Source organism: Coffea eugenioides, chromosome 8 (genome assembly GCF_003713205.1).
Source record: "Coffea eugenioides isolate CCC68of chromosome 8, Ceug_1.0, whole genome shotgun sequence".
NCBI classification, from domain to species: Eukaryota; Viridiplantae; Streptophyta; class Magnoliopsida; order Gentianales; family Rubiaceae; genus Coffea; species Coffea eugenioides.
The window spans coordinates 41,159,464-41,183,292 of record NC_040042.1 but is presented as its reverse complement, the minus strand read 5'-3'; the positions used below and the strand labels follow the sequence as shown (position 1 = coordinate 41,183,292).

The 23,829-nt window shown below is 35.3% G+C and overlaps 5 protein-coding genes across 5 annotated transcripts; all 5 read right to left on the bottom strand.

Moving 5' to 3' along the window:
* Positions 1–370: 370 nt before the first annotated feature.
* LOC113780785 (probable LRR receptor-like serine/threonine-protein kinase At3g47570) lies at positions 371–7,129 on the bottom strand. Its single transcript, XM_027326559.1, has 6 exons — positions 7,036–7,129; positions 2,670–2,765; positions 2,298–2,369; positions 1,504–1,629; positions 819–1,457; positions 371–717 (listed from the first exon to the last, which is right to left on the bottom strand). The coding sequence occupies exons 1-6, from the start codon at positions 7,127–7,129 to the stop codon at positions 371–373; spliced, it is 1,374 nt and encodes a 457-aa protein (XP_027182360.1).
* A 1,360-nt stretch (positions 7,130–8,489) lies between these two features.
* Positions 8,490–9,814, bottom strand: LOC113780784 (probable LRR receptor-like serine/threonine-protein kinase At3g47570). Its single transcript, XM_027326558.1, has 2 exons — positions 8,938–9,814; positions 8,490–8,836 (listed from the first exon to the last, which is right to left on the bottom strand). The coding sequence occupies exons 1-2, from the start codon at positions 9,812–9,814 to the stop codon at positions 8,490–8,492; spliced, it is 1,224 nt and encodes a 407-aa protein (XP_027182359.1).
* A 26-nt stretch (positions 9,815–9,840) lies between these two features.
* On the bottom strand, positions 9,841–12,132 carry LOC113780783 (probable LRR receptor-like serine/threonine-protein kinase At3g47570). The gene is made up of 2 exons (XM_027326557.1): positions 11,346–12,132; positions 9,841–9,980 (listed from the first exon to the last, which is right to left on the bottom strand). The coding sequence occupies exons 1-2, from the start codon at positions 12,130–12,132 to the stop codon at positions 9,841–9,843; spliced, it is 927 nt and encodes a 308-aa protein (XP_027182358.1).
* A 2,883-nt stretch (positions 12,133–15,015) lies between these two features.
* LOC113780782 (probable LRR receptor-like serine/threonine-protein kinase At3g47570) lies at positions 15,016–17,455 on the bottom strand. Its single transcript, XM_027326555.1, has 3 exons — positions 16,828–17,455; positions 15,476–16,717; positions 15,016–15,374 (listed from the first exon to the last, which is right to left on the bottom strand). The coding sequence occupies exons 1-3, from the start codon at positions 17,453–17,455 to the stop codon at positions 15,016–15,018; spliced, it is 2,229 nt and encodes a 742-aa protein (XP_027182356.1).
* Positions 17,456–17,642: 187 nt separating this feature from the next.
* LOC113780781 (probable leucine-rich repeat receptor-like protein kinase At2g33170) lies at positions 17,643–19,515 on the bottom strand. The gene is made up of 3 exons (XM_027326554.1): positions 18,717–19,515; positions 18,316–18,395; positions 17,643–17,747 (listed from the first exon to the last, which is right to left on the bottom strand). The coding sequence occupies exons 1-3, from the start codon at positions 19,513–19,515 to the stop codon at positions 17,643–17,645; spliced, it is 984 nt and encodes a 327-aa protein (XP_027182355.1).
* Between the last annotated feature and the right edge of the window lie 4,314 nt (positions 19,516–23,829).

Here is a 23,829-nt window from a genome sequence, read left to right as displayed (position 1 = left end):
ATAGGAAATAGACTTTTCTGGGAATTGTTTAATAATCTAAGCCAGAAGCTTTATGATTCCCTAACGTTTAAGAAAACTACAGCGTTACACATTCAGAAGGTTGATTTTGAACATAGAGGATTCCGATCACTCCACATTCAGAATTTCCAAAATTTAATAATACATGTTGACTTGCAGTCATACAACACAACAATTTCATTTCAACTCATAAGATCTGCACTAATAGCAGAAAATACAATAAACGTTCAACAGATGCAATGAAGAATTAACAAAGATCACACGTGCTTTTGGTTTATTTAAAGTGAACAGATTGGCATGTATTTCGTAATATTTCGGATGATTATAGATGCTAAATATTGAATCCGAACTATTAATTGACCCGCAAAAATTTGAGTTTTATCTTCTTCAGTGTCTCCAGCGTAACTTTCATACTAATTCTCTCACTTGGAGATTCACAAACACATTTTAAGGCCAATTCCATGATTGATGATAAACCCTCCAACTTCTCGGTGAAATTTTCATCCTCACGCTTCAACACCTTAGCATCAATGACTTGAAGAATCGAATTAGGTAGAGAATCATTTATCCAACTCTTCAAGTTCAAATTTCCAGCAAACAATTCATCATTAGGCTTTCTTCTAGAAAACACTTCCATCAGCATGATTCCATAGCTATAAACATCGCATTTTGCTGATATCAATCCCGCAGATCCATACTCTACAACCAACATTCAAATTGGACAAGTATCACATAAAAGAAGGCAAGAAGAAACTAAATGCTATGCACAAACTTTAGGATTAAGATTGAAGAATCATTACCTGGAGCAATGTAGCCAATTGTAGCCAAGGTCTTGGTCCATGCAAAGCTTTCCTCCTTTTCCAGCATTTTTGCAATACCAAAGTCGCTGACGTGGGCAACCATATCCTCATCAAGTAAGACATTACTGGGCTTCAAATCACAGTGAATCACAGGCGTCGAATATTCTTCGTGGAGATATTGCACTGCACTTGCCACATCTATCATTATATTCAATCTCTGTAGAGTATCTAAGAAATAGTTGTCAGAATACAGCCATTTCTCAAGGCTTCCATTGCACATGTATTCAAGCACCAAGGCCCTAAAATCCTGGTTCCAACAACCGCTGATGACCTTCACAAGATTTCGATGGCGAAGGTTCTTCAGGACTTTGCACTCTACATCAAAGCTCTTGAGTACTCCTTCCAATTCCAAATTGAAAACCTTTACACCAATAGACCTTCCGTCATTGAGAATCCCCTTGTAAACAGATCCAAAACTCCCAATGCCAAGCAAATTGCTTTCACTGTACCCATCAGTTGCTCGAAGAAGTTCATAGTACGAAACTCTTTCTTGCGTTGGCACTAATACCATGTTTGTTCCTTTAGAATCCTGATACTTCTTCCAATATCTTCTGAAGACAATTGCAAAGGCTGCGACAACTACAGAAGCGATTTCGATTTACTTCAACAAAAAAGATGTATTTACCTGTCAAGGAGTTGTTGGCGAAGTAGAGCTCAGTAAGTATCGTCAAATTCCCGATTTCTTTTGGAATGCTTCCCGCGATTTGATTCCATTCCAGATTGAGCCCCTGCAGGTTTTGTGGAATCGTACCTGCCAATCACAGAAGTCGGCTAGCAGTGTATGTGTGAAATGTATACACACTACATAGGGTGCTTTATTGTTTTTTAAAGAATTTTGGCAGCTAAAAGCCTAAGTTCCCTTTGAGGCAAAATCGGCCTCGAAAGATTCCTCTACATTATTCTCTAAGCACCGTTTTTTATTTTTTTTCTTTCTTTTTTTTAGCCGTTATCATTTCAATTCTTACATAAATTACATCACAAATACTAAAAAAATGGTCGAGTGAATAATATAAAAGGTTTCTCCACATAACAATCGTTCCAATGCAGCACAGAAAGGGGTTAAAAAAATGATGGTCCATACTTTTACATGGCGGCAAACTAGGGGGAAAAAATGATAACTCACTGGATTTATGTTTATCTAAAGTAAGTAAATGTTGTAACAAACGTTCTAAGTAGACACGTCCAAGGAATATATGGCTCTTCTGGAACTTCTAAGTTTTTTTTTTTTTTTTTGGTGGATGTTTTCCATAGTATAGTGGCGAGCAAATTAGGTATGTATCTAATTCGTATTTGATTTCAAATTCAATTTGATAATTTGACAGACATTCATTTCACCCAGAACTTAATCCAAATATTTGCTAGTTGCATGATTGTAAATAGACAATAGGTAGTGGTGAAGCTATTCATAGACCTGATTACCTGTCAAGTTGTTACGTCCCAACACGAGAACCTTCAAACCATGCAGTTTGCCAATCTCTCGGGGAATTACACCTGACAATTTTATGTAAAGACAGCACTAATCATATTCATTTCAGAGATATATTGAGAACGACTGTCTTACTTGGTCGAGATGTAACTAGCAAGCAGAAATTTGTGTTGGTAATTATGCTTTTAATTTTCTGGAATAAACAAGCAGAGGTGTTGCAATAGTAATTAAAAAAAAAAAAAGCCATCCAAGCCATGCTGGTAAAACAGTAAATAGTGTTTAATCCCAGTGCCAAACAGGGAAAAATAGCCATTAATCGCAGTTTGGCCTCGTTCGCATGCAAAAAGGCAAAGCAAAAGCATTACCTGTGAAGTTGTTATTCATGAGGGATAAATACGTAAGCTTCTCCAGATTTCCAATTTCTTTAGGTATGTGCCCGCTAAACCCGTTGGATGACAAGTCTAGCGATTGAAGATGAGAAAACTTGCATAAACTCAATGGTATTTGACCAACTAAATAATTCCGAAAAAAAGTCAGCAATTTGAGGGCTGAAAGAGCTATGATTAGCAAGAGCTATGATTCAATTCTCCTTGAATTTTCAACCAACATTCAATTACTAGAATTTGAACAACGAAATATGGAGCACAACCACATATAAATAGTGATATTACCTAGTCAAGGAAAAGTTAGGAGTAAGTATAGTATAAAGTTCTTAAATTGTTATTTGTTTAAGATTAAATTAGTTGGGAATTGGGATTAGCTGTGTAAATGACCTTAATCAACCTTGATACTATAGTACTCAAGCTTGTTATTTATCGTGTCAAATTTAAATAAGTTTTTATCAAAGTCAATTTGAGTTGAAACTTTATTGAATACATATTTATTATGTTAGAATTATGTAGCATTGTCTCGATTTTTTAATTTAAATTTGTGTCCTGTTTATAACCTTCTTGTGGAAACATATGTGGTGCCGTGTAAATCTTTTACATGCTCTAATGACCATATATACAATAGATCTTGGCATCCTGTATCTCTCTAGTTATCCAAAATTAGCCTTATAAAACCTTTTCCGCTGAATTTTTTTTCTTTTTTGAATAAATTTCCCTTCCTCCGAGTCGAGTCCACTTGACTCCTCTAGTTCCCGGAACTTGGGGATGATCAAGACAGTAGTCTAGACTTTAGCGGGAGATATATACCTGCAGTCCAGTCCAGCGCCAATTAATGTACACTCAATTGACCACCTGCGTGGGACTGCTCCAATTTGGAGCAGGAAATTATTTGCGGAATATAAGCGCCAAGGGAGACTCACACAACATAGAGGAAACTTTTTCGGCAAGTCCCAAAACTATTCATTTTATAGGTTTTAATCCCTTAACTATAAATTGCTGTATATAAGCCCTTGAACCCAAAAAAAAAAAATGTTCAGTTTAAGGACTTCTTCAACTTTGAGCATTAAATCAATTATATATATATTAAATTCGGGGCAAAACCAACCAAACAGAAAAATCAATTATATATATATTAAATCAACTAATAATATGGAGTTTAATGTTTCTTCATCTTCTTTCATCTTTCACCTTCTCTAGTCATAAATCTTTTAGCGGATCGATTTTTTTTTCCTTGGTCGGTATTGCCCCTAATTCCGTCATCTCAAACGGCAAAGAAGCTACGACATATCTAACATTCTTCATCAATTTCCCCATGCGAGCCAATTCCTGTTAGGTGTTTATGTGGGATTAATTTTTTCTTTACCTTTTTCCAACCCATGTGTTCGTATTTTGATTCCTAATGTTGATATAAGTTTGTCTCTTTAACTCAAACTTAATTAGGATATTTCCGCAGTCTGTGGCTTGTGAGCTGTGACATTCAGAAATATAAATGAAAGAATATATATTTGTACACAAACTTGTACCAGTCTAACCGACGGATCTATTCTGCAAGTTTCTGTTAAAAAATTTCAACATTGTGACATACCAGCAACTTTTCTTGAGAGTGTAAAGACCGTTCCATATTAGACCGCTTGATATTTAGAAAACACATGTAGAGTATTTGTTGTTAATTTTCTTTTCTCTTGGTTATTGATTATAAAATTGGTTGTGATTAACTTTGGAAGATTTGATTTAACGTAATGGGCAGGCATAGTTTGAATATTCTATACAAGGAATAGAGATAATGTTGTAAATAATGCGCATGTATTTGGGTTTGTTTATGCATAATTTTCTTAGTTCAAGTAAAAATTTTTATGTGAAATAGTACGTAAAATTTTGGAGGCATATGGCCAACCGTGGAGTTGGAAAACCAAGCAAAAAAAAAAAAAAAAACACTTAATAGTGTTATAATATAAACCAATCTCTCAATTTCATTTTGACTGTTTCAAAACTTAAAATTTCAAGCATTCACACTTGTGTGAGTGTGAATATATGAATAGGATATAATCATATTATTAGGATGTAACAAAATTGTGTCCCACTGATCAAGAAAATCTTTGGCTGCAGGATATCCTTCCAACAATTGCTTAACAACCGCTGAAGCTTCACTTGGCATTGTCTAAGTGGAAAGTCCCATGAAGTCCTGTTGCTAGCGGTGTTGAGAGGAAAAGAAAATTTGGTTCTTCTACTACAGAAGTCAATTGAAATGAACCCTTTGTTTGGGTTAAGAAATTTGACGAAGAATTTGAAATTTATCTAAATTGCTCTAATTATTTAAATTACTTAATTAAGAGATATTATACATCAGCTTTTAAAAAAATATTTTAATACTAAAATAATTGATAGTTTACAAATTCAAATATCTCTTACATAATGTAAACAACTAAAAAATTTTGAGAGGATTTTAAATCTTTTGCCAAATACCTCAATCAATCAAAAGGCAATCTTAAACGATAGGTAAGGTCTAAATAGTAGAGGTGGCAATTTGTCCCAAGTCCCAATGGATTACCCATGCCCACAGGGACTTTGGGCGGAATGGGTACTGGAATTTGATATTGGGTTTAAAATGGGATAAATCCCAATTGTACTCATTAATTGATGGGAAATTTTGAAAAATACTTAGGGGTACCCATTGGGCTCAAATAGCAAGGGCTCTGTTTGAATTAACTATTTTTTGGAGTATTTTTGAAATATTTTATTATCGCAGTGTATATGAAAAATTTTTACTATACATTTTTTTTTTGAAATATTTGATATACTAATATGGATGAGATATTTTTTGAGTTATTGTATATTACTGTAACATTGTACTTGAAAATTTTGTATTTTGAAAATATAGCCAATCCAAACGGAGTCTTAGATCCAAAAATTATCTTTAACAATTTTTATAGTCACACCAGTGAATATAATCTAGCAGTCTTCCTAGTCATTATCCACAAGAATTTCCAGCATTTCAGTCAGTTTAGACCTGCCATCCTTGGACAATGATGAGGATAAATATTCAACACCTTAATTGCCTTGGCCATCTTGATATATGTTGGAATATGGCTGTATTATATCTATCTTTTCCTTTATTTGTTAATCCAATTTTTGGTGGAAATTCTGAGTATAAAGCACTTGCATGTTTATTTAATAAAACTAAAAGAAATTTAATAAATAAAAAATATTAAAGTTATATAAAAAATAAAAAATGAATTAAAGGAAAAAATATATATATAAAATAGATTTGGGTATTGGGCGGGATCAATCTAAATCCATCCCAAAGTGATCCCGCCCAAGTTAGTCCCAAAACACATATGGGTAAGGTTGGGTCCAAACCTATATGACTCGGTTCCATCTTAAATTCAAGCAAATCGCGCCCATTCCGCCCATTTTGTCACCTCTACTAAATAGGAAAAATTATGGAAGAAAAGTTCTAATACGTTTAGTTCTATTGTAGATACCAAATGCTAATACGTACTATAACGCAACTAATATGATTGATTAATAGTAATGATTCCAACCTATTATATATATTCTTCAGCCTGTTTAATTTTATTATGTTGTAACTAAATTCTTTTTAATTGAGTAGTAAGTAAAGACAATGCTCCCTTAAAGGCTCAAACAATAAGCACTCGGAATTGTCCTCAGGAAATCGCTGCTGATATATATATATATATATATATATATATATATATATATATATATGCTCAACCAGCAGCAATTGAGGGATTATTTAGTGAAGTGCTAAACTAACCTTTACTCACCTAATTCATTGAGTGTTTACCAGTTTTCAACAACGTACTATGATTTCGTTTATAGCTAGCTTTTAATCGGCATGTTTTCCTTTACTTTTTTTTTTAATGCTAAATGGCATCTTGTAAAATTTGAAGAAAAACTAAATGATATTTGGTTAGTGGGTTCAATACTAAGGAATGAGTTTCAAAGTTAACTAGTCTCCGAGCAAAGTCATGAAGGGACTGGACAGTAGTCACTAGTCATGTTAGTGGACAGTAGTCACTAGTCAAGCTGCTCCAGGAGCTTCTGTGTGTGCCGTATCAGTTGACTTAGTGGACCAAATTAAATTAACTTCAAAAATTGCTCTTTTTTGTATTTCGTATTATCGTCGATAATCATGATTGCAGGTTGATGTCAGTTGGATTGTCATCAAATGTAAATCAATGGATAATTTTTCGTGGCTGCTAAATTAATTTTGAAGCATTTATCAATAATAGAGATACACTCAGGATTTTATGCAGAAATGTTACAACTTCAATCAAGATCTCCCACTCATATGAGGTTTCTGTGTTATGGCCCCATGTACCCTTAAAAGAGGAATAGCATGCTTCCTCTTCGTTCCCAGATTCTCTTTGTTTTTGCACACAGCAATCTTTAAGGCCAGAGATTGACAACACCATGCCCAAGTATTTATATGGATAGTAAATTATGTGAAATCACAGGAAATTATCCTGAACTAAACAATGTGGAAGTTTCGAATTTATTTCGTAGGATAATGATACTGTACGTTTTAATTGATTTTGTAGTATTAGATTATGAAGGCAATTTTGCTGTCTAAGCTTCCATTTCAACGTGTCCTTCTGTATTTATACGTTCCAAATCATGGATAAGAAGCATTTCCACTGATTGACGTTTTCTGAGGAAAAGTTCACTAAAATGCCAAGAATTTCGTGAAGAATATTTGGATGGGCTCAGGGGAATTTGCCAAACACTTTTTGTTTCTTTGCATACAGTTAAGTCATAAACTGTATGTAAATTTTCCAGTATTATACAGTTGATCAATGCTGAATCAGGAAACTAGTCCTCATTATACAGTAGTGCACACAAAGAATTTCAAGAATGATGTAGGGCTGCAAATGAATCGAGCTGCTCGTGAGCGGCTCGAGTCAAGCTCGAGTCGAGCTCGAACTCGAGCTCAAAATATTAAACTCGTTAGCTTGCGAGCTGGCTCGAGAGCTCGAGTATATATATATATAATATTTTTTATTTTAAGTATATATATTTTTTTATTTTCTTATTTTAATAGTAAAATTACATATATATCCTTAATATTTTATTATTTATTAAGAAAAAAATATTATTTTATTTATTTTTTAAAAATAAAATAATTATTTTTTATTTTTTTTGAGCTCGGCTCGAATCATAAAAAATAATTATTTTTTGAGCCGAGCTCGAGTTTTAAATTGCCGGTTCGTCGAGCTCGAGTTCGAGTTCGAACTTGATAAAATTTAGTCGAGACTCGGCTCGATTAACCCAAAATTCGACTCGACTCGGCTCGTTTGCAGCTCTAGAATGGTGATAGCAGAATCTCTCTCTCTCTCTCTCTTTTGCCTGACCACACCTTCATTCAAATGGAATTGACCTTCCAAGGTATGTTGAATTGTTTTGTAATCTAAGCCAGAAGCAAGGGATATGCTATCACTGAGCTTTATGATTCCCTAACGTTTAAGAAATTGACAAATAATTGAATCAGATATCATTAGTGAAAACTACACATTCACAAGGTTCATTTTGAAAACCACATTCAAAAATTCCACGAGTTAATAATACATGTTGACTTGCAGTCATACAACACAACAATTTCATTTCAACTCATAAGATCTGCACTAATGGCAGAAAATACAATAAACGTTCAACAGATGCAATGAAGAATTAACAAAGATTACATGTGCTTTTGGTTTATTTAAAGTGAACAGATTGGCATGTATTTCGTAATATTTCGGATGATTATAAAAGATGATACATATTCGATCCGAACTATTAATTGACCCGCAAGAATTTGAGTTTTATCTTCTTCAGTGTCTCCAGCGTAACTTCCATACTAATTCTCTCGCTTGGAGATTCACGAACACATTTTAAGGCCAATTCCATGATTGATGATAAACTCTCCAACTTCTCAGTGAAATTTTCATCCTCACGCTTCAACAACTTAGCATCAATAACTTGAAGAATCGAATTAGGTAGAGAATCATTTATCCAACTCTTCAAGTTCAAATTTCCAGCAAACATCTCATCATTAGGCTTTCTTCTTGAAAAAACTTCCATCAGCATGATTCCATAGCTATAAACATCGCATTTTGCTGATATCAACCCCTCAGATCCATACTCTACAAACAACGTTCAAATTGAACAAGTGTCACAAAAAAGAAGGAAAAAAGAAACTATATGCTATGCACAAACTTTAGGATTAAGATTGAAGAATCATTACCTGGAGCAATGTAGCCAATTGTAGCTAAGGTCTTGGTCCATGCAAAGCTTTCCTCCTTTTCCAGCATTTTTGCAATACCAAAGTCGCTGACGTGGGCAACCATATCTTCATCAAGTAAGACATTACCGGGCTTCAAATCACAGTGAATCACAGGCGTCGAATATTCTTCGTGGAGATATTGCACTGCACTTGCCACATCTATCATTATATCCAATCTCTGTAGAGTATCTAAGAAATCGTTGTCAGAATACAGCCATTTCTCAAGGCTTCCATTGCACATGTATTCAAGCACCAAGGCCCTAAAATCCTGGTTCCAACAACCGCTGATGACCTTCACAAGATTTCGATGGCGAAGGTTCTTCAGGACTTCACACTCTACATCAAAGCTCTTGAGCACTCCTTCCAGTTCCAAATTGAAAACCTTTACAGCAATAGACCTTCCATCATTGAGAATCCCCTTGTAAACAGATCCAAAACTCCCAATGCCAAGCAAATTGCTTTCACTGTACCCATCAGTTGCTCGAAGAAGTTCATAGTACGAAACTCTTTCTTGCGTTGGCACTAATACCATGTTTGTTCCTTTAGAATCCTCATGTTTCTTCCAATATCTTCTGAAGACAATTGCTAAGGCTGCGACAACCACAGCAGCGATTGCCAGAGGAGCAAATGCAAATAGAAGCACCTTTTTGGTTCTGGACCTGTGAATTGAATTAGTTCCTGGGCAAGGCGGCACGTGAAACCTGGAATCTCCGCACAATGCATCATTAGACAGAAAAGATTCTGCAGTAAAGTTCCTAAAGTGACCACCAGAAGGAATTTCACCACTTAAATGGTTATAAGAAACGTCAAGCTCTTTGAGGTCCCGAAGTGCCTCCATTGACATGAATTCATTTCACCCGAAACTTACACCAAATATTGCTTGTCGCATGATTGTAAATAGACCATAAGCAGTGGTGAAGCTATACATTTACCTGTCAAGTTGTTACTCCCCAGTACGAGAAGCTCTAAATCGTACAGATTGCCAATCTCTCGGGGAATTACACCTAACAATTTAACGTAAAGACAAAATTAATCATATTCATTTTAGAGATATATTGAAAACAGTCTTACTTGATCGAAATCTAACTAGCAAGCGACAATTTGTGTTGGTAATCATGAAAATAATCTAATTTTCTCCATATATGTCTTGCCCTTTCAAGTTTACAATCCTTAGCTTCTTACATCCACATCCGACAGAATGCAAACATGGATTTACTTAAAACAAAGGAACTGTTTCACAAACCTTCCCTAAGGTTTATGACAATTGCAAGCAATACCCTCTAAGTTTGAAAAAGTAAAAACCTTTTTTAGAAATTTGTTTGGGGCTCACTTTGCTGATGTAAACAAAATATTGCTATTGATAATCCTAAATCACCCTTACTTGATTTTCCTCCACAAATACAAAGTTCCTTAATAATTTTGAACTAAAAATACTACTCACATACTTTAAAAAAATTATCTACCAAATCCATTCCTTTTCCCTCAAAATAAAAAATTATTCATGCTGACAGAATTATATATAAAAAAAAAACTTGGATGCCAGTTCAGTAACACTTTATTATTTATAGGAATCTAAATTCTTCTCCCTCCCAAATTAATTATGACCATATTGAGAAAGATCTAGGTGATTTTTGTGGCTAAGACGAGATAGAATCTATTGCTGTCGTTCTTCTTCTTTTTTTCTCTATTAAATAATTTTTTAAATTTAACTTCAAATGCATTATTCCCTCCATGGAAACGTTGCATTTTGTAGTTCGTAAAGGTTAGGGGAGGTATGTTAAATCATGCCTAAAACAAACGTGCATTTGTAATTTGTCTAATTGATGACAATTTTGACCATGTTTTGAAAAGAGAAAATCGTTTAAAACGTTTCTCACATTTTGCAAAATGATTGTTTTCGTCCCTTACTTTTAGAAGTGCAATTTTACGTTCCTTGCAAATTTACATTGGTTAAATTTGGTTCTTATCTAAGTTTTCAACTAGTTTTTGGCTGGAATCCATTATGTATCTTGTACGTGAGCATTTTTTAAGGACAGAATGTCAAATCAAATTTTACATAATTCATTCCATAGTTCTCACATTTCACAAAATAAATTTTTTCGTTTATCACATTTTAAAAATGAATTTTTCGATCCTTAACATTTCACAAAATGATTTTTTTTATCCCTCATTGATCGTGTGTATGAATAGTTTTTTTAAAACCCATGTATATAATTATTTGATTTCATCTGAACAGTATGAATGGTATGTATATATCTTTTGATTTCACTTGAACACGCTTTTCTAATCCTTGTGTCAAACAGGGAAAAAAAAAACTATTAACCGCTGTTTGACCATGTGAGTATACAAAGGCAAAGCACAATTATTACCTGTTAAGTTGTTGGTGATGAGGTATAACTCCTTGAGCTTCTCCAGATTTCCAATTTCTTTAGGTATGTGCCCGCTTAACCTGTTGTTAGACAAGTCTAGCACCTGAAGATGAGAAAACTTGCATAAACTCAATGGTATCTGACCAACTAAGTCATCCCCAGATAGATACAGCTCTCTGAGGACCGAAAGATTTCCCATCTTTTCTGGAATATTACCTCCCAGGAAATTGTCTCTTAGATTTAAGGTTTCCAGTTTTGACAAGTTAGAGATAGGAGGAGGAATAAAACCACTAAAACCATTGCTGTCCAGAAACAGGAACTGGAGTTCTGGGAAGTGATCAAACCACATTGGAATCTCTCCAATGAAGCTGTTAGAGGTTAACCTGACGAACCTCAGGCGGCGCAGGTGTGACAACTCTTCGGGCAGATTGCCGTGGAAGTAGTTATTTCTCAAATCAAGAGAAACAAGAAAGGAGAGGTTTCCCAAATCGGGAGGTATTGTGCCGGTGAGTCCCATGTTTGAAATATTTAAAGCAGTCACTCTTTGGTGTCGAGAGCTGCACTGGACTCCTATCCAGTCACAGACAGAGGATGCGGCAGCTCTAGAAGACCAGTTTTTTGACAAGAATTCATGCTGTTCTGAAGTGATATGGGCTTTCAGGGCTAAAAGAGCGGATTGATCAGTGCCTAAACTTAATCTTTTCATGGCTGTGCAGCCAGGCATCATTAGATGGTGCAGCAAAACAAGTACTGCAAGAGGGTAGTAGAAGTAGAGTTGTTTCTTCATATCGACCTATATGATCAATCAATAGTCCTAATCGGCGGTATATTCTCATTCGTCCATTCTGTTGCAACCTCTATATATAGTCATTGTTTTGGAATTATGTGACCGCATGTAATACATTTTAGCATTTACCTCTCTCAGTTATCCAAACTTTGCCTTAAAAAACCTTTTCCGCTGAATTTTGGTCAATTTCCACTTTGTCCCTCTCTTTCTCTCTTTTTTTTCTTTTTAAAAATAAATTTCCCTTCCTCCGAGTTGACTTCTCTAGTTGGGTGAATTTGGAAATGAATAGGACTGTAGTCTAGGGCAAACACTTGGTAGATCAAGTGTATATAGGTCCTGTGATTCAAAATTTGACACACTATCTCATCAACTCAAATATTTGAAAATGTGGCAAAATTTAGACCATTGGATCTATAAGACCGGGTCACCCAAGGAAAATACTTCCAGTCCAATACACCGCCCATCTGTCCAAAATCTATTAATTATAGAGAGGTTATGTATATGTTTGAAAATCATAAGGGGATTATGTGGTAAACCACTAAATTATGAGGAACTTATATGATAAAAATATAAAACCATACGGGCTAAAGTATCATGCATATTACGTTTATATATTTTGGTCACTTTAACCATTTTAATTTTTAACCAAGGAAATTTTGACGTTATCATGGATTCTTTTACAGAAAATCATTTCCATCACTTTATTAATTTAATTCAAACTTGAGAAGTTCATATATAGTATTTTGAACTATAGAGAGAGGTTACATGAAAAATCATTTCTTTTACAGAAAATCATTTCCATCACTTTAACAATTTAATTCAAACTATGAGAAGTTTATATATAGTATTTGAAACTATAGAGAGATTACGTGAAAAATTGTTAAATCACGGACAGTAAATTAGAGGAAGATACCTCCAATCCAGCACACGGGATCCTCAGTGCCACTTTTCCAGTGACAATTCAGTGCCACTTCTATATATATGTCAGGTGTCCTGTTTATTTAATTTGTCATGTGCTATTTATTTAAATTTTTTCTATCATCACGTGATAAGTGGGATTAACACTGAATTTGGCACCGAATAGTGGCATAAGAGATTCTAACCGCCAGTCCAGTGCACCGCCCAGCCGTCCAAAATTTGGGAAGTCCAAGTCTGCTTTTGCATAGCGAGCCCCACCTTAGTGGGATTGCAATATGGAACAGGAAAATTATTTGCCGTGGATGAAATGATAGACCGGAAACCCAAAGGACGGAGGCTCACGCAAAAATATCGAGCCAGCCATATGGGAAATGGGAACGGGTCGACTCCCCTCACATTACTTCTATGTTTTTCAGGCAAATGTCAGCATTTTAATTGATTTTTTTTTTGTTTGGAATAGGCATCTTCATTGATTAGGTGAAAGGAAGTTTGTAAAAGGGTGTACACCCCAGTATATACGTCAGGAAAACTATTATATATATATATATATATGCTGTACAATCTTTGCGAAGAAGTATACAATTCCAGGGGACCAAAATACCTAATGTTAGGTATGCCCCATTCAACTACCAAATTCCATTCTATGTTTTTTCTTTTGCCGATAATATTACTGTAGTAATTGGATATATATGAGGTAAAAAGGTAATTGAAAAAGATATTCAGGAAAAACGTCGCAAAATTGCTGTCCAAACAAGGTCTTAATTGATGAATATATCTTCGAGAAAAATTACTGAAAATGGCAAGTTACAAATAGTGACAGATGGGAGGCAAGGTTCCCACAGCCAAGACTTAAAATCTTGGTGATGACTAACAGGCATTCTATTGTGTTGTAAGATGGACCTTTTGCTTCTATCGTGTTGTAAAAATTCCATTCAACCGATGCGCGTACCACAAGTCCTTAGCGTGTAAAGGGCGTTAGAAATTTGGTACTATCATTTAAAATTCTTTACAATTGACTTCTAAAAATAATAATAAGAGAAGAACCAGGTTTTTCTTTTCCTCTCAACAACGGGACTTCATGCATGGGACAGGACTTTCCAGTTAGACGATAATAATGTCAAGTGGAGCTTAATTCGCTACTTCAGTGAAGTAGTTGATCCAATCCATCGAAAAAAATATCAAGCACTCATTTCATCGAAGGATCGCCGGTGTTTTAACGTGCAAAGTATGGTTCTCTCTAGTTTTTGGTCAATTCCCGAGTCTCCTTCCAATTATGGGAAGATGACTGAAGTCAAGAGGGACCCTTATAGTAGCACATGGTCGTTGGAAATTGGAGTAGAGTCGTTGACTCAGTGGACCAAATTAAATTTCTCGGCAACAAAAATTCAAGCCCAAGAGTCAAAAAGGTATATTGCGTAAATTCATGAAAATTTGCTAGTATACTTCTTTTTGTCTTTCATATTAAATTACTCGGCAACAAAGAATTTCAAGAATGGTGGGAGCAGAATTTCTTTCTCTCGCTTCCTCTCTCGCCTGACCATACGTTTATTTGACCGGAAAGGCACTTTAGTCAGTCAATTGTGAACCAGAATTGAATAAAATCTATGGAGTAAGTATGCTGTGATTCAAGAAATGAGAAATTCTGGGCACTTTAGTTGCCAAAATTGTTGGATGAATCGGAAATTGTCGTTTTTGCGAATTGTTTTATAATCTAAGCCATAACTGGCAAAGAATTGAAGCAGATATCATCAGTGACAGCAACTACAGCGTCATGACATTGAGGAGGTTATTTTTTGAACACAGAGGTTCCCTGCCCCTTTCCCTGCTTCTCTCTACATTCAGAAATTCCAAATTTTAATCATACAATTTTATTTGCAGTAATACAACGCCTTGCAAATCTCACGTGGTTCAGTGAAACCCTAATATTTCGGATGATTATAAAAGATGCCACATATTCGATCCGAACTATTCATCAGCCTGCCTGACCTGCATGAATTTGAGTTTGATCTTCTTCAGTGTTTCAAGAACAACTTTCATACTGAGTCTGTCAGTTGGAGATTCACGAACACATTTTAAGGCCAATTCCATGATGGATGAAAAACCCTCCAACTTCTCAGTGAAATTTTCATCCTCACGCTTCAACAACTTAGCATCAATGACTTGAAGAATTGAATTAGGCAGAGAATCATTTATCCAACTCTTCAAGTTCAAATCTCCAGCAAACATCTCATCATTAGGCTTTCTTCTCGAAAACACTTCCATCAGCATGATTCCATAGCTATAAACATCGCATTTTGCTGATATCAACCCCTCAGATCCATACTCTACAAACAACGTTCAAATTGAACAAGTGTCACATAAAAGAAGGAAAAAAGAAACTAAATGCTATGCACAAACTTTAGGATTAAGATTGAAGAATCATTACCTGGAGCAATGTAGCCAATTGTAGCTAAGGTCTTGGTCCATGCAAAGCTTTCCTCCTTTTCCAGCATTTTTGCAACACCAAAGTCGCTGACGTGGGCAACCATATCTTCATCAAGTAAGACATTACTGGGCTTCAAATCACAGTGAATCACAGGCGTCGAATATTCTTCGTGCAGATATTGCACTGCACTTGCCACATCTATCATTATATCCAATCTCTGTAGAGTATCTAAGAAGTAGTTGTCAGAATACAGCCACTTCTCAAGGCTTCCATTGCACATGTATTCAAGCACCAAGGCCCTAAAATCCTGGTTCCAACAACCGCTGATGACCTTCACAAGATTTCGATGGCGAAGGTTCTTCAGGACTTCGCACTCTACATCAAAGCTCTTGAGTACTCCTTCCAATTCCAAATTGAAAACCTTTACAGCAATAGACCTTCCGTCATTGAGAATCCCCTTGTAAACAGATCCAAAACTCCCAATGCCAAGCAAATTGCTTTCACTGTAGCCATCAGTTGCTCGAAGAAGTTCATAGTACGAAACTCTTTCTTGCGTTGGCACTAATACCATGTTTACTCCTTTGGAATCCTGATATTTCTTCCAATATCTTCTGAAGACAATTGCTAAGGCTGCGACAACTACAGCAGCGAGTCCCAGAGGAACAAATACAAATAGAAGCACCTTTTTTGTTCTTGACCTGTGAATTGAATTAGGTCTTGGGCAAGATGGCACGTGAAACCTGGAATCTCCGCACAATGCATCGTTGAACAGAAAAGATTCAGCAGTAAAGTTCCTAAAGCGACCACCAGAAGGAATTTCACCACTTAAATGGTTATAAGAAACGTCAAGCTCTTCGAGGTCCCGAAGTGCCTCCATTGACTTTGGTATGTAGCCAGAAAGATTGTTGTGCGATAAGTAAAGTCCTTGCAAGCTGAGCATCTTGCCAAATGACTCTGGGATAGATCCATGAAATTGGTTTTGGGATAAATTTAAAATCAACAGGTTTTGCAAATCACCTGTTGTGCTGGGAATGTCACCGGAGAATTGATTCGCTGATACGTCTATAGATGTTACGGCTTTCAGAGTTCCAACTTCAAGAGGCAAGGAACCATTAAGGGAGTTTGAGGATAAGTTCAACCGCAAGAGATCTTTGAGTTTCCAAAAACTATTAGGTATGGCAGAGACTAAAAAGTTGTTTCCTAGTTCAAGATCCCGAAGAGAAGTCATATTACCGAAGCATCCTGGTAAAGACCCAGAAAACTGGTTTGTGATCAGATCTACATAAGCCAACCTCTGCAAATTGCAAAGGTTTTCTAAGTGCCGTTAAGATTATTATCTCTCACACTCAAACCTTGCATGTTTTGTACATCTTTGAATGCTGCTGGGATGCCTCCAGTCAACTGATTCGATTGCAGGGCAAGCAATATCAAATTGGTCAAGTTGCCAGTTTGACTTGGTATGGTGCCCTTGATTCCACTAGAATATATATACAATTTCTGTAGAGTAGCAGAGAGATTCCCAATGGAAGCTGGAAGAAGCCCATTTAACGAATTTTGGCCCAGGCCTAAAAAAACCAAGTTTTTGCATTTTGTCAATGAAGTGATGAAGCTCAGCTCCATAGATGTAGGATCACTTGTTAAATTGTTGCCATACAGAGCTAGAAATTGCAGAAGTCTAAGGTCCCCGAGGGCGTCAGGAATGGAACTAGTGAATCTGTTAGTTGAAAGTTCTAGGATTATTAATTGGGAACAATTTGTAATGGACACTGGTATAACTCCACCAAGGTTATTCCCAGCAAGCTGTATGGCAAGCAACTTGGGCAGTCTGTGTCCTAGATCCCGCGGAAGATTTCCCGATAGAAGATTAGAGTTAAGGTCAATATTCCGCAATGCTGAGAGGTTGAAGAGCCCAGGGGGAATGGAGCCATTCAAGCCATTATAAGGTAACTGAAGATTCTCGAGTTGGTAAAGGTTACCCATCTCTCGTGGTATTGTACCTGCATATCTATCATTAGGCTGTAAAATCCACTGAAGAAACCAATTATAAATTAAAAAAAAAAAATCGAATGGATGTAAGTGTTTAGTTAACCGATTTCGATTTACTTCACCAAAAAATGGTACTTTAAAGACGTATTTACCTATCATGGAGTTGTTGGCGAAGTAGAGCTCAGTAAGCATCGTCAAATTCCCGATTTCTCTTGGAATGCTTCCCGTGATCTGATTCCATTCCGCTGCAGGTTTTGGAGATTGCCCATCTCTCGTGGAATCGCACCTGCCAATCACAAATGTAGGTAGGCTAGCAAATTTATACTCATTAAATAAATGGGTCTGGGTATACCCAATTACTTATTTATGAGTCACTTAAAATTCTACTCTTTTTTCTCTATTTTTTTGCGTGTTGTTTGACAAAAAAAAATAAAGGTATTTTATTGTTATTTGATTCATAAGAAATTGAAATTTATTTACTTAACACTCATTAAATGCTAACTTAAAATGTATAATTATTTTTAAATGAGTATAAATGAGTGAGTTGAGTCAATCCATTATCCACCAATTAGACGGATTTAATTGAATACCTATTTAGATCTATTCAAAATTAATGGGCGGGTTATTAGTATACGGGTTTGGATGGATCAACATTATTAGGTTATTATTGATACCTTTAGTTACGTCTTCAGAACTTCTAAGTTTTTTTTTTTTTTTTTTTTTTTTTTGTGGATGCTCTCCATAGTAAGTAGGAGTATCTGATGAAGTTTATGGACATTCAAATAGACATGACACGAATTCATTTCACCCAGAACTTACTCCAAATATTTGCTGTGGTGAAGCTATTCATAGACCTGATTACCTGTCAAGTTGTTACGTCCCAACACGAGAACCTTCAAACCATGCAGTTTGCCAATCTCTCGGGGAATTACACCTGACAATTTTATGTAAAGACAGCACTAATCATATTCATTTCAGAGATATATTGAGAACGACTGTCTTACTTGGTCGAGATGTAACTAGCAAGCAGAAATTTGTGTTGGTAATTATGCTTTTAATTTTCTGGAATAAAGAAGCAGAGGTGTTGCAATAGTATATTGTTTTTTTAAAAAAAAAAAAAAAAAAAAAACCAGCCATCCAAGCCATGCTGGTAAAACAGTAAATAGTGTTGAATCCCAGTGCCAAACAGGGAAAAATAACCATTAATTGCAGTTTTGCCTCGTTCGTATGCAAAAAGGCAAAGCAAATGCATTACCTATGAAGTTGTTAGTGATGAGGTATAACTCCTTAAGCTTCTCCAGATTTCCAATTTCTTTAGGTATGTGCCCACTAAACCTGTTGAATGCCAAGTCTAGCACTTGAAGTTGAGATAACTTGCATAAGCTCAATGGTATCGGACCAACAAACTCATTCCTAGATGAATACAGCTCTTTGAGAACTGTCAGATTTCCCATCTGTTCTGGAATATTACCTCTCAGTAAATTTTCTGCTAAAATCATGGTTTCCAGTTTTGACGAGTTGGAGATTGAAGGAGGAATAAAACCGCTAAAACCATTCCTGTCCAGAAACATGAACTGGAGCTCTGGAAAGCGACCAAACCACATTGGAATCTCTCCATTGAAGTTGTTAGATGTTAACCTGAAGTACCTCAGGCAGCGTAGGTGTGACAACTCTTCGGGCAGATTTCCGTGGAAGGAGTTATTTCTCAGATCAAGAGAAACAAGAAAGGAGAGGTTTCCCAAATCCGGAGGTATTGTGCCGGTGAGTCCCATGTTTGAAATATTTAAAGCAGTCACTCTTTGGTGTCGAGAGCTGCACTGGACTCCTATCCAGTCACAGACAGAGGGTGGAGCAGCTGTAGAAGACCAGTTTTTTGACAAGAATTCATGCTGTTCTGACGTGATATGGGCTTTCAGGGCTAAAAGAGCAGATTGATCGGTGCCTAAACTTAATCTTTTCATGGCCGTGCAGCCGGTCATCATTAGATGGTGCAGCAAAACAGGTACTGCAAGAGGGAACAAGTAAAAGTAGTGTTTCTTCATATCGACCGACATATATGATCAATCAATAGTCCTAATCGGCGATATATTCTCATTCGTCCATTCTGTTGCAACCTCTATATATCGTCACTGTTTTGGAATTATGTGACCGCATGTAATACATTTTAGCATTTACCTCTCTCAGTTATCCAAACTTTGCCTTAAAAAACCTTTTCCGCTGAATTTTGATCAATTTTCCACTCTATCCGTCTCTTTCTCACAATTTTTTCTTTTTAAAAATAAATTTCCATTCCTCCGAGTTGGGTGAATTTGGGAATTAATACGACTGTAGTTTAGGGCAAACACTTGGTGGGTGGGTTAGTGGGTTCAGCACTAAATGTGACATTTGGTTAGTGGGTTCAACACTAAGGAATGTGTCTCCGAGCAAAGTCATGAAGGGAATAGAGACCATACGTTTTGTGGACAGTAGTCACTAGGAGAGGAGATTCTGTGTGTGCCGTATCAGTTGAACACTTGATTGCAGGGCACTTGCCCTTTATTATGCAAAGATTGGCCATTTTATTCAAAAGCTGTAGATTGGTTAGCACATAGACGCCTGTTTGGAGTATAAAAGGATTTCTATGAAAAATGTGAAAAATGTGTTTACAGAAATGTAAAAATTTTTTTGGAGAAAAATTACTTTCCAAACAATTGCATATTTACCAAATCTTGGCAGCAATTTTACTTGGCGAAAAAAAAGGGTTATTAACGTTACTTGAAATTAATATTAGATTCGCTATTTGTTGTATTCAAAGGTTGAGCCACAATTGCATATTTACCAAATCTTGGCCATTAAATGTTTCAAATACTATCCATCGGTAACAAAATGTTGAATCCCCAGTTCTCTCCCAACCTACCCCTTCAACCTTGAAAAACAACACACCCCTTTTTTAAATCTCTTTCTAGCCTCGGAACTTATTCTAAGGTTACGGTTTTAACAATAAGTTTACTCCCAAAGTCCAAAGTTTCTAAGAAAAATTATGTTTTGCTCCCCATTTAATTATGTTATATTAGTAAATGTTGTGTTCTAAATTAAAGAAAAATTCTTGCATCTCCATCTGTATTTGGAATTTGTGTATGTAAATACAAGCTAATACAATCCATCGAAAAAATATCAAGTGCTCATTTCATCGAAGGATCATGGGTGCTTTAACGTGCAAAGTATGATTGGATTGATTTTTTTTTTTTTTTTACAATAGTAACATTTGTATAATCTAATCAATTCCATTTTATAGAGAGAGAAAGTCTAAAAAAACTGTATCAGGAACTAACAGGTATATAAACTTAATTAGATCAAAGCGATATTCTGACATCTCATTTAAATTTTTTTCACTACAAGTGAGATTCGAACCCTGACCTACGATTCAAAGAGGGATTTAATCACTATTTGACGCAATTTAGTGGTTGATTGGAATGATTCTCTCTAGTTCTTGTCAATTTCCTAGTCTCCTTCCAATTTTGGGAAGATGACTGGGTCGTTGGAAATTGGAGTAGTCGTTGACTCAGTGGACCAAATTAAATTACTCGATTAGAAAAACTCAAGCCCACGAATAAAAAACTTATATTGGACAAATTTACAGGCAATTGGAGGTACTGCATAAATGAAAATTTGCTAGTATTCTTCTTTTTGTCTTTATATTAAGTTCAAAATTCATGAAGTGGAAACCACGACTAGGGGATCCAGAATTAGCATAATTCATAGAGCCAGAGACATTTGTTTTATTCGCAAGATTAAGTTCTCTTAAAATTCATATTTGCTTCTAACTAAAACTTTCTCCAAACTCCAAACTAAGACCATATTATGGTTTTTCATTGTGCTTGCCGACATAATCAACTTTCCTGGAAACTTGTGAATAAATATTTCAGCTGAAATGTCATCAAACGTAAATCAATGGATAATTTTTCGTGACTTCTAAATTAATTTTTGAAGCATTTAGCACTAACAAATTAGGAGAAGCTGCATAGAGTTAAACTCAGACGATTATTTGGAGAAATGTTACAACTTCAATGCAGATTATAGGACAATGTTACAACTCAGACGATTATTTCAGATTTTTGTATGATATTGTAAGTTTTAATTGATTTTGAAGTTTTTGATTGTGAAGGCAATTTTCCTATCTAAGCTTCCTTATCAACGTGTCCGCTATTTATACGGTCGAAATTAGGCATGTTAATGGGTTGGGTGTTACCCAAATCCAATCCAGACCCAATATATTTTGGATAGGGTTTGGATTTAATTTCTCAAATTCAGATCCTACCCAAACCCAGACCCAGAACCTATGAGAGAGTCGTGGGTTTGGGTAGGGTCTGGTTTCCTAGAATCCATATCCAAATCTAGACCCATATCAGATCTTACCCATACCCATACATATTTAATTAAATAATATGTATTAGAAAATTTATAAAATAAAATAATATTTTATGGTTATTGGAATGAATACAATAAGATTTTATGGCATCAGAATCTTCATTTAGTGTTCGTGATTGGGTGACTGATGAGATTCGTGCCAAATTACTTCTAGATGTTGTTGAAACATTAGTGACTACTGATGATTAGATTGAATCAAAGAAAAAATGAATAAGTGTTTATAAATCTTCTTATTCTATTATTTATTTGCCATCGGTCTTTAATCAAATGATTTTTATCTCATTCACTATTTTAGTGTTGGATTGCGAGACATCTGCCAACATTTAGGTTTAAATAAGAAAAAGAGGTACAAAATTACATTTTTTAATAAGACTAAATATTTATATATGTTATGGTTGTTTTCTTTTTTAAAAACTAATCCTAGTTGTCATTGTAATTGGTACAAACTTTTTCAAAAAAAGGAGAAAAGGTAAAGACAAACAAATGAAATATTAACGTGGATACAGTTGAATATTCTTTTTTTGAATATATAGAAGTAGTCAATAATAATTCTTTTTTTGAGTTCAAAATATTGCATTCAATTTGTTGAATGTTAATTTTATTATTTGAAAACAAAAAATTGGATGGTATTTCTATTATTTATGAACTCTATATATTTTTAATACATTTTTACTTTAGTATTTTCAGAAAATACCCATGGATACCCATTGAATATCCAGATTCATAAGGGTTTGGATATGGACTTACTTTTTCAGATCAAAAAGAGTCTGGATCTGAATCAAAAGGATCCAACCCAAACCCTTCCCATTGACATGCCTAGTCGAAATCATGGATAAGAAGCATTTCCATTGTCGCTTTCCAAGGAAAAGTTCACTATAATGCCAAGAATTACGTGTTAGAATATTTAGATAAGCTCAGGTGATTTTGTTAAACACTTTTTGTTTCTTTGTTTTCCTTGTTAGGCCTGGTTTCAGAAAATTGACCAACGAGAACAATAAAGTTTTTGGTAACCAAATAAATACAATAACAAACCAAATAAAATAAATAGAAAGATACAAAATTTTACATGGTTCGGCGAATTGATCTATGTCCATGGACGAAAGAGTAGCAAATTTATTATAACAGAAAGAGAGTACAAAACTTTAAGAAATAATTCTGACTTAATAGTCGAATGAATTAAGTTGTAGACATGAAAACATAAGAACTTGGCAGTTCTTTCTTTTGCTAATTCCCGTTAACTTCTTAAGAATCATACCTTTTTTTGGTCTAACACAAAATACTTAACAGTTTAAAGGTCCATAACTTATTCTTTTTGTTTCATGTCTAACCAAAACTTCTCTTAAACTAGAGCATGGGCCCTGTAAAATTCTCTTGAACTTGTGCATACGTTATTTGGATTGGTACTCTTAGCACACTCAAACTCACTTAAACCCACTATATTTATAACCACTATGAGAAGAGGCTTCTTTGTAAAACTTTCGATATGGAATACAAAATTAAACTCAACATTTCTGGCTTAGAATACGATTAAGCAATAAACTGCATATAATTTTGCATTTCAACAATGGTGGTAGCAGAATTTCTTTCTCTCGCCGACTCTCTCGCCTAACCACACGTTCATTTGACTGGAAAGGCATTTTAATCAGCCAATTGTGAACCAGAATTGAATAAAGTCTATGGAGTAAGTATGCTGTGATTCAAGATATGAGAAATTCCGGGGACTAGGCTACAGGTTGCCAAAATTGTTGGATGAATCAGAAATTGTCTTATTTGGGAATTGTTTTACAATCTAAGCCATTAGCCATAGCAAGGGATATGGTTTCCACTGATCTATATGATTCCTGTGTCTAAGAAACTGGCAAAGAATTGAAGCGGATATCATCAGTGAAAACAACTACAGCGTCATGACACTGAGGAGGTTATTTTTTGAACACAGAGGCTTCCTGGCCTATTTTCCCTCA

What these genes read in the sequence shown, in the direction of transcription:
- LOC113780785 (XM_027326559.1), bottom strand. Translation starts at nt 7,129, where the DNA reads ATGGTGTTGTCAATCTCTGGCCTTAAAGATTGCTGTGTGCAAAAACAA. An exon ending in CATGAATAACAACTTCACAG is followed by an intron (nt 2,370 to 2,669) that starts GTAATGCTTTTG and finishes TAAAATTGTCAG; the next exon opens with GTGTAATTCCCCGAGAGATT. An exon ending in AATTGGCTACATTGCTCCAG is followed by an intron (nt 718 to 818) that starts GTAATGATTCTT and finishes TGTTGGTTGTAG; the next exon opens with AGTATGGATCTGCGGGATTG.
- LOC113780784 (XM_027326558.1), bottom strand. Translation starts at nt 9,814, where the DNA reads ATGGAGGCACTTCGGGACCTCAAAGAGCTTGACGTTTCTTATAACCAT. An exon ending in AATTGGCTACATTGCTCCAG is followed by an intron (nt 8,837 to 8,937) that starts GTAATGATTCTT and finishes CGTTGTTTGTAG; the next exon opens with AGTATGGATCTGAGGGGTTG.
- LOC113780783 (XM_027326557.1), bottom strand. Translation starts at nt 12,132, where the DNA reads ATGAAGAAACAACTCTACTTCTACTACCCTCTTGCAGTACTTGTTTTG. An exon ending in CATCACCAACAACTTAACAG is followed by an intron (nt 9,981 to 11,345) that starts GTAATAATTGTG and finishes TTAAATTGTTAG; the next exon opens with GTGTAATTCCCCGAGAGATT.
- LOC113780782 (XM_027326555.1), bottom strand. Translation starts at nt 17,455, where the DNA reads ATGGGTAACCTTTACCAACTCGAGAATCTTCAGTTACCTTATAATGGC. An exon ending in AGATGTACAAAACATGCAAG is followed by an intron (nt 16,718 to 16,827) that starts GTTTGAGTGTGA and finishes GGTCTTTACCAG; the next exon opens with GATGCTTCGGTAATATGACT. An exon ending in AATTGGCTACATTGCTCCAG is followed by an intron (nt 15,375 to 15,475) that starts GTAATGATTCTT and finishes CGTTGTTTGTAG; the next exon opens with AGTATGGATCTGAGGGGTTG.
- LOC113780781 (XM_027326554.1), bottom strand. Translation starts at nt 19,515, where the DNA reads ATGTCGGTCGATATGAAGAAACACTACTTTTACTTGTTCCCTCTTGCA. An exon ending in CATCACTAACAACTTCATAG is followed by an intron (nt 18,396 to 18,716) that starts GTAATGCATTTG and finishes TAAAATTGTCAG; the next exon opens with GTGTAATTCCCCGAGAGATT. An exon ending in ACAACTTGACAGGTAATCAG is followed by an intron (nt 17,748 to 18,315) that starts GTCTATGAATAG and finishes TGTGATTGGCAG; the next exon opens with GTGCGATTCCACGAGAGATG.